The sequence below is a fragment of the Hemibagrus wyckioides genome, linkage group LG11 (assembly GCF_019097595.1).
Source record: "Hemibagrus wyckioides isolate EC202008001 linkage group LG11, SWU_Hwy_1.0, whole genome shotgun sequence".
NCBI classification, from domain to species: Eukaryota; Metazoa; Chordata; class Actinopteri; order Siluriformes; family Bagridae; genus Hemibagrus; species Hemibagrus wyckioides.
Genome location: NC_080720.1, coordinates 9,456,076 through 9,469,579, shown reverse-complemented (window position 1 = coordinate 9,469,579; position 13,504 = coordinate 9,456,076). Strand labels below are relative to the sequence as shown.

Here is a 13,504-nt window from a genome sequence, read left to right as displayed (position 1 = left end):
AACCAGGCAGAATTGTGTTGTGTGTGAGAGGGAAACAGAGAGGTAGAGACAGGAAGGGAGAGAGCAAGAGAGATAGCAAGAGCGAGAGAGAGAGAGAGAGAGAGAGAGAGAGAGAGAGAAATTAATTTTGCACTTCATTATGATTGAATATATGGCATGTCCATATACTCAAAACAAAACAAAACTCTGAATGAAATTTACAATTAAATTTTCAATCCATTATCTTTCCATAATGATCTGTTTTCATAATTTCACACTATACATGCCAGTATTGCATGTTATTCTGCATTACAGTACCCTGTAACAAAAAACCTAATGCATAAGTATAAAATAAACCAATAAACACATTATTACTGATACATTTTGCATGATCCACAACCATACTATGAATATTTAATCTGCTTAAAAAACTGCTGTTTAAAAAACTATTCTCTGATATTCACTGATCATGCTTATTGGTTTGCTACACAGGTTTATAAATCTAATATTTCAAGTAAAATAATATTTCACATGATATCTTTGACAAGTCATTCGTCATAGAGACAGAAAACAGTTTACCAGATTCTTTATCAAAATATACAGTATTTATTTACTGACCCAAGTCAAGCCCAGGTGACTGCATGGTTTCAGGTTTTCTACAGTGAAGCAGTGATCAGTCTTGGGGGATATCATGGTCATACATTAAAGCAAAGTCATCCAAAGTGAAATGGTGAAATGGATTGGATTTATGTAGTAGCTTGAAAGAAAATAATCTTTTGTATTTTTGAGATAAGAGCAACATTGAATCATTAGGTTATTTCAATATCCTCCATAATTAAGCACTTCCTTCTTTTATATTTTTTAAAATTGACGTATTGTTTATGTGGCAAGTCTGTGAATGGTGCTCTGTGATGGACCGGAGTCCTATCCATTTTTCTCATCTTGTATCTAGTGTTCCTGAGATATCCTTCGGATCCATTGTCAGCCTGAACAAGATGAAGTGGTAACTGAATATAAAGAACGAATGAATGAACATTTTTTTCAGTAGAAAGATATGTCACTGTTATTGATGGTGTGCACCATTTAGCCAAGCAGATTACCACTAATAGTCTTACTCAACAAATATAAAACTTCTTAATGACTGCATTCATACACTGTCATTCATACAAATGCTGATAAAAGGCTTAAGCCTGCTTGAAGAAATTAAAAGATCTGATCTAAAATGCACAGGCTTGTTCTTTTGCTATGTACTGTAACAACGTTTCCATGCATTCCCTAAGCAAACCAGCGCTGCACCATTCTAAGCTCCTGCTTAGCCAACTCCTGTAATTCTCCATCTGGGAGGTTTTTCTCTCCAATTAACCTTATAATTGCTTATGTGGTCATTTTAATGACCACTAATGATTGCTGTTAACAGAGATGTGTACTGACCTTTTTCAAGTCAACAAACTGCAAATAAATAAATAAATAAATAAATAAATATGCTAAATAAATAAATATGCTCTGTGAACATAAGGATGGATAAAGTTTATGGATAGAGTTTATATCCTCTTACATTTGTGCTTTCTTTTCATTGCTTCAGAAAAATTGGATGTTTTAATAAAAAGATAATTCTCTCACTGATTCGTGTTTTTTGTTTATTATAAAACATTTGCATGTAATTTCCAGGATTCAGTATGCACCTAGTTGGGCTAATTTGAGAAGTAGATCATGATTGGTGAATCAAATAGTCATTACATATAATTAGTTGCCATTTACTCATCCTATAACTTTACAGTTGTCACAGGCAGTCATTCAAACTAACTCTCCCTCAGTTTCACAGTGAAAGCTCTAGCAACAAATTGACGGATTGAGCTTTTAATCTACATGAGGTATCTTTTTGTTTAGTACTGATACCGTGAGCCCTAATTAATTGAGCATTTCAGTATGTTTTCAGTCTTTGTCAATGCCAATCATTTTATTTAAGACAAAAAAAAAACCGTGCAAAGTTTTGTGACTTGTTGAAACATGAAGATAACAAACTTAGAGTTTTATTTTTAGATTAGATATGATCCCCCTCTTCTGGGCAGGCATATAAATCACAGTGCATTTAGAAAATAGTGCTAGTTAGTTTGGTTTTCAATTATTTCTCTAAAGTGTCTTTATAGCAGTTTATAACACGACCCAACAAGAAGCATATACTGATCCAGCAGGTGTATTTTTTTTTGTATTGTATTGTATTTATTGTACTAGATTAATAGGAGAGACAAGCTGGTAATTAACTGTAACAGTTAATAGTTAAAATATTATAGGATGATTCTTAGAAATTCTTATGTTTAATCTATAGCCTTTAAATACATTAAAATCCCTTAAATCAGTTGCAAGAATCCTCACACAAAATGCCCAAAGGTTTATTTTCACCTGACCATCACTCCTAAATGTGCTTGCCGAACATCCCACATGATGTAGTCTTTCCACTAGATTTTGGAGTGTAGATGTGGGGATTTGTGTTCATTCAGTCACAAGAGCATTACTGAGGTAAGCTGTTGATGTTAGGTGAAGAGGTTTGGGGTGCAGTCAGTGTTCCAGTTCATCCCAAAAGGTGTTCAGTGGGGTTGAGGTCAGGGCTCTGTGCAATTCTTCCACTCCTTGGCAAACTGTGTCTTCATTGACCATGATTTTTGCACAGGGGCATCTTCATGTTGGAACATGTTTGGTCTTGGACCATTAGCTTCAGCAATATTAAAAACATAGAGAAGCAGTTCCCTCTATATTGAATAGACAGTAGTAGTCTATGCAGTATGTGTGTATATAGGTAAATGTTACATGATTACTAATGTGCTAATTGGACACTAACATTCATGTGCATTAAACAAGCAAACAAACAAATAAATACATTTCCAATTTAACTTTTCTAGCATTCTAAACCTGGTATTGTAGCAGAAGAACTTTCTCTAAGTGTGCAGTGCATTATACTCTGCTACCATCTGCTGTTCCAAACTGTACAGGACATGATGCCTGTCCTTCTGTATTATTGTCATATGCATATCATATCATATTTGCTTCAGTGCTCTGAAGATCCAAATGTGTTATCTATCTTCCTTAATTCCACTTTCACCTAAAACACATAACTTATAAAGGTTGTTTTATACATGTTAAATTACTGTGGTCAGCAATTTGTCATGTATCTTTTCCTTTATGCATGGAAATGATGTGCTACCATAAGTCTCCACTGGAGGAGCTATTGGGCTTTGTGAGACTGAGAATGAACGGCTCAAGGTTTAATATGGAGCCTTTCTATTCTCCCTCAATACATGCTCTCTCAGTGAGGTAATATCCTCATATGGCTTTTCATACCACTGTTATGCTATTGACACCAAACTCATCCTCTTATGTCTTCCCTCAGACACTGATTCTGAATGAACCTCAGTGTGCCTGGCACACATCATCATAGATGGCAGCTCATCAGCTGAAACTAAATCCCAGTAAGACTGAGCTGCTGTATATCCCTGGAGATGTATCTCCATATCAAGATCTTGTGATTTCCCCAGAGAGCTCTCAGATCACACTGAGAATTCTGGACAAGCAGCTATCCTACTATTGATATTTTAAAACCATTGCCTCCTTAAAAACCCCAAAACATCTAACCCTTAGATGCCTGAAGGATCTTATCGCACTGTGCCCTGCACTGCATTCCCTTCAAGCCTCCAGCATGGTTTGACTGGACCTACCACCTCAAGCTACAAAGTAGACATTCATCGTGATGTGTCTCTGTCCTGACACTCAGGTAGTGGAATAAACTTGCCCTGGCTGTCCAAACAGCTGAATCACTGTCTGTCTTCAAATGAAGAGAAAAGACCTGCCTCTTCACCAAGCACTTAAACAAGCATTAATTTTACATCTTGTGAGGGTTTTTTTCTTATAGGGTTTTATCTTGATGTTATTCTTTGACACTGACATACTGAACTATCATAAGGATATGTTTCTGATGGCGACCAGAAAACACTTTTATAGGATGATCTGGATAATGATGTCTGCTGAATTCTGTAGATGTAAATGAATCATTAATAATGAAACACAAACACAGTGTATTATTTATATGGCAATGGTAAACATGCATGTATGATTTGTAAAATAAAGCATTATTACACAGTGCTGAAATGTGTCATAAATATTTCAAACATACATGTATGATAAAAAAAAATACAGAGCTTGAACATATGTCTCAAAATAAGAAGAATCAGCTTCTTTATTAATTTGATTTTACCATCACCACACAATATTAACCTTAAATAAGCTGTTACTGAAATCTGTGTTAAAAAAGATATTTTACTCGACCTGTACCTAGCAATTCAATCAACTGATACACTGCTGCAAATAGTAATTGGACTGCAGGGGTCATTTATCTTTGCAAAAACATAATTAACTTTAACTGAGAATACAAAGTTACAGATCTGCACACTACCTTGTATTTTATTGGAATTCTTTAATTATTGCCGGTCTCTGTGTTCTCTGCAGGCCTTTTCTTTAAGACACCAATCAGCACCATGACTCTCTTTCCCTCATGCCAGGAACCACTTAAACCTAATTTCATTTTGACTCACTCCTGTGAACATGCCAGAGAGAATTTTATTAGGGAAGACAGCCTCTAGGTATTCTAGTGTAGAACGAAGCCAGTCTTTGAGCATTGGCAAAGCTGATGTACTAACAATAGATGTATGAGAATTATTGTCTGTATTCATTATTATAACCAGTAGAGGCTTACAAAAAATGCTTTACACTATTTTATGTGTGTGTCAGTATCAATGTAAGTGTTAGCACATTTGACTGAATACATTTATCTCCAGGTATACACAGCCAAAATATTGCTAATTACTTATTCATTCCAGTATTGGAAAACTGACCCTATCTCTTTTACATAAGAAAACACTAAAGGAGAGATTTACTAAAGCATGGTCTCCCTATATAAGCATTTCTGCAGATCAAGGCATGTTTTCGCTCATTAAGACAGATAGCAGGTATAATTTCCATTAAGATTTGGCTCACTGATGGTCTTGTTGTGAGGGCTTATTTGAGTAGACTGCTTAGTGGTTCTGCATTAGGAAGCAGAAAAGGTTGGTATGTCCCCATGGAGAGTAAGTCTGACACTTTGACACAAAAAGGTTTTCACTAGGCTGAAGTTAGGAAGGCTGCTGTTCGACACTGCATAATTAATGATTCTTTTTCTGGCTTCCTTCATGCTCTTCTATCTCTCTCATCCCTGAGAAGCAGGACACAAATAAAGAGTGACAATACAGAAGCTGTGATGCTCTAATCAGTTTGAATGTTCAGCCGTTTCAGTATTAGTGTCTTGACCAGCACCCCATTCTCTTTTTGACTTCAGGAAGGGAAGTGGAAGGAGAGAGGTTCTCAGATACTAACTGGAGCATTTAGAATGCCAGAGAGCTGGCTGTGAATCGAGCAAAAATGCACTTCACAGCCTGTGCTGTTCTGCCTAGTAGAGCTCTATATATAGAAAAGATGGCACTCTTCAAAACCAGCACTGTTTCTCACTGAGGGAGGGAGAGAAAGAGGTAACAGCTTCCCAAGGCATCCAAATAATCAGTGAAAAGCTGTGATACAAGCATAAATAAAATACCTTCTACAGAATGCAATGTATTATACACTCACCAGCCACTTTAATAGGAACACATGTTTTTGTTCACATAAAATGTTAAAAGGGGAAAAATGTGATGACAGTGACTTTGACTGTTAACTGTTTGACTTTGACTGTTGACTGTTAACTTTAACTGTTAACAGATTTTGTTAACTGGTTTAAGATTTTTAGACACTACAGTAGTCTCTAGTTTGCACAGAAACAAGATAGAAAACATCCAGAAAAAGGCAGTTCTGGAAGCAGAAACACCTTGCTCATGAGTTCAGAGTAAAAGGCCAGAGAGATTTAAGCTGACAAGTCTATGGTTATGTTTAACAACTATGCTTTACAGCTGTGGTAAACAGAAAAGCATCTTAGAATATATACATATATATATATATATATATATATATATATATATATATATATATATATATATATATATCAACACATGAGTCACCTTCATGTGTATGTGACCAATAAACCAATAGCTGCATTTCAGTAGTGTTGAGCATTGATAAATCACTCTACTGTACACTGACCTTATTCCATCAATCTCATATTTGCAGAGAGAGGAGGAGAGAAATACAGAGGGGAGGGGGGGCATGAATCGCTCACTTGGTTTTTAATATTTCAAAGAGCCACTTGCTTTGTGAGTGTGAGCTTCCAGACTCACATCCTGCCTTTTTTCACCGGCCTGTTGATGCCCAGTGTATGACCTCTATCACTCAAAACATTAATGCTAAGCTGACACACACACACACACACACTCACACCCAAATTACATATTCACACAATTATTCCTACAATTATCATTGTGCATTTTTTGTATTGTGTTCATTTTCAATAATAATAACATTATGCTTTATCTTTATTCAAATTTTGACATGTTTATACCCCAGATGGGTTTAAATGAAAGATTCATAAGTCATGTATGTTGCTAACAGCATATAGTGTTTGTTCATTTTGCCCACACATACAGCTGTAAATCCCCTAGCTGATGTTTGCAATGGATTGTATGGCAGCTTCATGAATATGCAAATATGGTTGTTTCTGTGATTGATTACCAGTGAAGTAATTTTCCCTGCTTTTTGTTTTTCGAAAGATCTATTGGCCTTTCACAGTGGAGGGAGAAACAATGTGCTTGTGGGAGAACATGAACAATACTGCATATGTGAACTACAGCCTCATATGCAGCCTTAGGAACACATTGTGATACATGTGTATCTTTCCATTTCATCTAGGGTTATTGTTATTACTATTGATGTTGTTGTTGTCGTTGTTGTGTTTTTGGCAGGTTTTATTCTATGATAGCAATTCTATATGTTGTGTCTAATAATCAAGGTTAATAATAATTCAACTCAAGACTAGCTCTGCAAATTAGAGTCACAGCCTTGAAAGTTGATATTAAACTATCTCAGGTGTGGAATTGGGGTTAGTCTCTATTTCAGCAGCAGACATGAGAGCCTGGCACACAAGGTAAGAGTATTAAACTGTCATTACTGAGACTCTATTAATTATTAATGGTTAAGATGCAAAGAGAGTGCTACTGCAGATAAAGCTAGGGAAATCTGGAGAACTCCTCTGGACCAACATCCACTGGAAATGATAAAGAGTTAAAAAACAGGGCTTGAGTGGCAGAACAACTATTACTTTGGAGTACATTGTGCACAACATAGAGATACAGATAAGGAGATACATGAAACTGAACTGTTTTATTTTCCATCTCATATAGAAATTATAAATAAGGGAAAAAATAGATAATGTTTCTTATCGACACTAAAACATTTGTTCAAATCTCTACCCTAACTGTGAAAAAGTGATGCTTCATTGTAAATAACTTTGTTACACATGTGCCCTGAAAATATATAGAATATCTGCAAGGATATCTGAATGTGCATGTATATCACTCTCAAGCAAGCTTTTGTGGTGCGTAATGACAGATCACAACAGAAATCAAATCTTGCTGAACAGAGATAGTAAAAAAAAACAGAGGTGTAAATTTAAGATTTAGAATTAAGATCAAATATTTGCTACAGCTCACAGAATTCTCTTTTATTTCATCCCTCTGATAACTTACTGACAGTCTCCCTAAACAGAACTTTTATACACTGGTACATCTTAGTATTATATGCAATCAGCAAATTGGTATATTCTTACTCTTTGTATTTAACTTTCATTTTATGGACTAAACATAATTGGAGTTAAGCACTGATTGATTAATTTTCTATAAAAGCAGCCTCTGGCAGTAGTTCAATAGAATCACAGTTATATATTAGAGTACTTCTTTTAATACATTATAGGTTCTATAAAAACAGCATACACTTGTAAAGTGGGTTCTCTACATAAAATTATTTTTAAAAAATATGTCATTGTTGATATGGTGTTCTGTGAAAAGTCTTTATACTTTTCTGAAGGATTGTGCACTTTGCAATAATCAAAGATGAAGCTGTAATTTTAAGCTTTACCATTAATTACTATATAACTATAACTCTTTAAAGAAATCTATCACAGCAAATGGATAACACATATGACAATGTCATTCTTTAATGAATACATTTTTTAGTGTTAAATTGCTACAGGACCTCAACACTTCAGGACATTCTGTCATTGGAAAAGAATCTAACTCGTGGTGGTAACACTTTTGTGTGGAGCTGCATCACATCACCTAGTTGTTGGTTATTTTCTTATAGTCAGTAGCAGAATGGTGGACACACTCAATCATGTTTATTTCTTTACAAATACATATTTATGGAGGCACTGCAGCAAATATAAAAAAATTATGTTCTATTATGTACGATTATATAGTTAGAACATCAGTCATACATTAACAGACTACTAGAGCTAATGTTATATTATGGATGCATTTGCAGTCTCTATCACTTTCCCTTAGATTTATTTTACTTTTCCTTTACAGTTAAAATTTGTGAAATGTGAAATATGGGCAGCACGAAATTGAAAAAGGTAGTGTTGCTGATTCACAGCTCCAGTGTATCAGAATCAGTAGCAGTGCAGCTGCATATCAATACAATATAATTTTTAGTAACACCTCACAACAAATTTGTTTAATGTTAGCATTATTTATCTCAGCTTGTTGTCTGTGTAGAATTTTGTGTTACCCATGTGTTCTCTCTGTGCTTGCATGTGTTTCTTCTAGGTTCTATGGTTTCTCATTGTCCACAAACATGCAGGAAGGTTGGAAAATGTGTGTGAATGTATCTGCATGAGTAGTGCCCTAGGACTCACATCCCATCCAAGGTGAATTATCCTTCCATTCAGGAAGTATTATGGTGATCCAATGTGACCTTGAGCAGATCTAGATGGATGGATGGGTGGATGGATGGATGTATGGATAGACAGACAGACAGACAGACACTTTTACAATTATATTTCAAAATCCATCCTGGCTGTGTTGTGCTCAGTTATTCTACGCTTAGTCAAGAGGTTTCACTGCTAGGCATTTGTAAAGGAAAAGTCATATGGAGCCAGTGGGTGAATTTTTGCCCAGGGCTCAATAACAAAATTTGTTTTGTTTTTATCTTGTCTCAATATTGAAGATACCGAGTATGCTGGTTTCATAATTTATTGAACAGGCTTATGAATGCTTAGCAGATGTGGTCTGAGCTTCAAGTGCTACCCTTTTACTGAACAGCTGCTGCAGTATCTTGAGCTGTCAGACGTTTATATTTATAGTCTTAAGTGCAATAACTTCCTGGAGTCCTCACTACCTAATGTGCTAAATTCAAAAATCACTGGCAATGCAAGCCTTCTTAAAAGAATTCCTTATCTCTATCTCTTAATATTCCATCCATGCCTTTTCTTTACTGCTTATAGAACATGTGGTCTTGGTGACCTGGAGCCCATCCCAGGTGAATTTCAGACAAGGTGGGGTTCATCTTGGATGGGGTGCCAACCCACTGCATGGTACAGTTGCACACAAAGTCTTACACTTAATCACACATTACAGACAATTTAGATATGCCAGTCACACACATTTGAACAGACAGAGGAAACGTTTGAAGCACTTTTGAAGAACATGCAACCTCCCTACACATAGGGCAACAAACCCCAACCCACCCAAATGTGTTAACTACCCAATTCTCTTAGTATTTTTTATTTTAAATCTTGTATGAATAGAATTCAAATAACACCGCAAGTCTTCTCTGAGGATCCTCAAACATTGGTTAAAGTGCATTTCAGAGATATTGGATACAAATGCCAGAGTTTCCTCCATTCAGGCACATTGGTGGCAATAAAAATAAATCAGGATGTTAGCCACGTTATTTAGTTTTTGTTTGAACCAGTAACCATAAAATAACAAAATCTATACCATTTACAATTTTTTCACAGTTGGACGTCTGGTACATTTATGAGTGAGTTTGTTACTGATGTCAAATTTCACATTTGAATAATTTTGCATTTGATCTGAGGGCAATAAATTATGTGTATTGGCATTTATGCTCAGATCACTATTAATAACCTGGCATATTGCAATGTGTGTGTGTGTGTGTATGTGTGTGTGTGTGTGTGTGTGTGTGTGTGTGTGTGAAAATAAGAGAGGGGGGGAGCATATGAGAAGCCATATGTAGAGAAGGAGGAGCAAAAGAGCACACTGAGTTAAAGGTTGTATCTTGGCCTGATTTTGTAGATAGAAATTTTACATTCTAAAATAGCAATAACCTTAAAAAGATGAAGCACCTTTAGTAAATTGAAGTGATTCTGTTTGTTAGGCCTGTGATTCTTTCTGTGCCATCCTTCCATAGGGAAAGTGTTATATTCTAGCTAGCTGCCACACAGTCTGACCTAAGAATGACCTTTAGAAATGTCACTTTAGCCAGAGAGGCAGGCATTGTATTGTATTGTATCGTGCTGTGTGAGAAGTATCTTCCCCTACAGGGGAAATGTGGAACTTCAGTCCCTGTATTACATGAACAGGTGTAACAGCGCCATTTCGGGTTTGTATTTGAAAGCATGACCTTGTTTATAATTTTCATCTGCTCTTAAAATGAACAAACATGACGTAAATGCATTTATATGGTCGCTCAAAATAAACTGTCGTCCTGTTTATATATAGCTAAATGCTTGCAGCCGTAATTCGCCTTTCAGGTCCGGAGATAATAGTGATTTTGCTGGCTGGCTTTAATTCAGCTTGAATGTCTCAGCACGCTGCTTTAATGACGGTTTAAATGCATCCTTCCACATTCAGACCGCGTGCTTTCTGAATGTGGCGACCCGGGAGTGCGTTCAGCACCACGGACAGCTGCACGGCAGGAAGTGGCCGTCGGCGCTCGTAGGTTTCATTCAGAGAGAGAGAGAAATCTCCTGCGCTCGGCCCCGCCTGCGCGCCCCCGCCACTGCCTCGCGCGCGCTCTCTTCCACCACGCCGGTCCTCCCCTTTTGCGCGCCGTGATTGGCCAACCGGAGCCACGGCAGGGCGCGTCAGCATCGTTGCGCTGCCCGTGCGTTGAGATTGCGGTGTCTGTCTCATCCGGCGTCCGCTGCCTCTTCGTTGGGACACAAGACGCTCTCCACCGCTCCGCAGTTCAATTCACTACTCCACCAGTAAGCCGAACTAGGTTCCTCTGGTTTTACATTTCAGCAGGCTGTTGTTTTTTCTTTTCAGTCGAGTGCCTGTTTCAAAGCAAAAATGTTGGATCCGTCATCCAGTGAGGAGGAATCGGACGGGATAGTAGAGGAGGAAAGCAAAGAGACGCTGGCGCCGCAGTCTGGAGGTTCTCGCGTGTCGCCGAGCAGAGGTAGCGAGAGCTCGGAGCGGCTGCAGCCCGGGGGCCGTGGGAGCAGCGCCCGCCCCAGCAGCCCAAGCCCGTCCGCCGCCAGTGAGCACGAGAAGGAAGATGTCGAGAAGCTGCAGCGGGAGGAAGAGGAGCGAAAGAAGCGTCTGCAGCTCTACGTCTTCGTTATGCGATGCATCGCGTATCCGTTCAACGCCAAGCAACCGACCGACATGGCGAGGAGACAGCTCAAGGTAAGAGAACGAAAGCAGAGCAGAGGTGCAACCTCCTTTTATCTCACCTTGAGGGGTTTTATTCCTGTTCCAGTTCCAGTTTCCAGTTTTATTCCTGTTGCTATATATATATATATATATATATACGCATTAGCAGTGATAAATGTATGAGGTCACCACAGTCCGCTGTTTTGTGGGACAAGTGGGGGGAGGTGTGTGAATGAACACACGGGGCCAACGGGACTGCAGAAGCACAAAGATTCTTGCATTTGGGATTTAGATGCTAGGCTGAGAGTGACCCCAAAAAGCAGCCCGTCCCACATCCATGAACGCGCAAGTCGACTTCCAGTTCAGTGCTTATTCCTTGAAAGGGCGACGGAGCAGTCGGACCAAAATAAAGCGCCGTCACGGCCTCAGGAGAGTCACGTGACCCACGCGCTCTCGCGGCGGGCCGATGATAGAATCTATTCCCCAAATCGCTTACTACCGTTTTAAATTATATCCAAAAATAGGATACTACACCTCGTATGCCAAAAGATGGCGTACTACTTAGACAAACCATTAGTAACATGCGGTTTGGGACCTAGCTCCATCATGTCTCTCCACATTGGCTCTTTTATCTGCCTGTGTGACCTTAGGCATCAGATGTTAATAGGAGATCCGCCAAATGTATTTTTCCCCAGTGTATAGTCTTGAATCTAAAATCCTGCAACTTGAATTAAAGCACGTGCAATTGACCCAAATCACTGAATTGCATGATAGGCCTGTTGTATTGAGTATTTGCAGGTGTTACACTTCCTCCATCCTGACAGAGGAACCCTCAGTATTTACAAACAGTTTAATTTTCAAGGTTGAAGCAATAACACCTACTGTAGTGTTTACCTTCTGTAATCCAGTTCATCTCTCTCTGCAGCTGCCTGTTTTCCCTGTAAATCTTTTTTCTTTTCTTTTCTTTTCTTTTCTTTTCTTTTCTTTTCTTTTCTTTTCTTTTCTTTTCTTTTCTTTTCTTTTCTTTTCTTTTCTTTTCTTTTCTTTTCTTTTCTTTTCTTTTCTTTTCTTTTCTTTTATCTAGAGCAACCAAACATGGTATTAAGTTCCAGAATATTTGTTTAATGTATTGCTCTGCCCTTCTCTTTTCTGAGCACGTAGAGATCACTTTTTTTTTATCATCCAGCTATCGTTTTTCTTTCTTCCTTCCCTCAAGAGCCATCGGTATTAGTGTAAAGCTTCAGGCTATTGATCACAGTATGCTGCAGTGTTTCATACTGTTTCCACTCTTTGTATCTGATCCTGATCTTGCATGTGCGCACTACAGATCCCATCTAATTCCCCTCAGTTATTGATCGAGGTTGAACATTTACAATTTACAACAAGTTCTTAACAGCTTGAGGTCACAAACCATCTACAGTCACTGCCAGATAATTAAAATCATTTGTTCCATCTTTATTTTTATATAATCCTTCAAATAAATATGGCTCAATAGTCAACAATTATAGTTTACATCTGTTTGCAGGAGGACCTTGTGGTCCTAATTAGGGTATCAGTGTGACAACATTATGTCTAAAATACAAAGACAAAATAGAAGAAGCACATATTAATCCTGTCTAGTACAATGTGAACTTTGACCATTTCACGTTCATACAAGAAACGAGGACCTGATTCTCCCATTGGGAGTCAGTGGAGTTTAGTGAGTCATGGCTGGTGATATTTGGGTCATAGAAATTAATTTTAGTGTTGAGTCACTGCTAAGGTCCTTAAAGCACAAAAGAGACATTTCAATCACCATGCAGTCCAAATCATTCCCTTGAAGGGAATTCATCAAGTGCGAAGAGTACAGGACCCATAGTGTGGGAAATGTGTGATTTAAAAATAATATAATTGAATTTGCAGTGAGATAAGTTTATTACTAGGTACAAGAATTCAGATTCATTCCTTTTAAGGTTTAA

The 13,504-nt window shown here is 37.8% G+C and overlaps 1 protein-coding gene across 17 annotated transcripts in view; it reads left to right on the top strand.

The window, feature by feature from the left end:
* The first annotated feature begins 11,036 nt into the window (after positions 1-11,036).
* cadpsb (Ca2+-dependent activator protein for secretion b) overlaps positions 11,037-13,504 on the top strand; it is a 74,745-nt gene continuing 72,277 nt past the window's right edge. For 5 of the 17 annotated variants that reach the window (XM_058403309.1, XM_058403310.1, XM_058403308.1 and 2 more), the window contains exon 1: positions 11,040-11,579. In XM_058403309.1, the coding sequence (XP_058259292.1) occupies positions 11,241-11,579 (339 nt within the window). In that variant the 5' untranslated portion in view covers positions 11,040-11,240. Of the gene's footprint in view, positions 11,580-13,504 lie in introns of all 17 variants that reach the window. The other 12 variants (XM_058403319.1, XM_058403305.1, XM_058403304.1 and 9 more) reach the window with 4 other exon arrangements.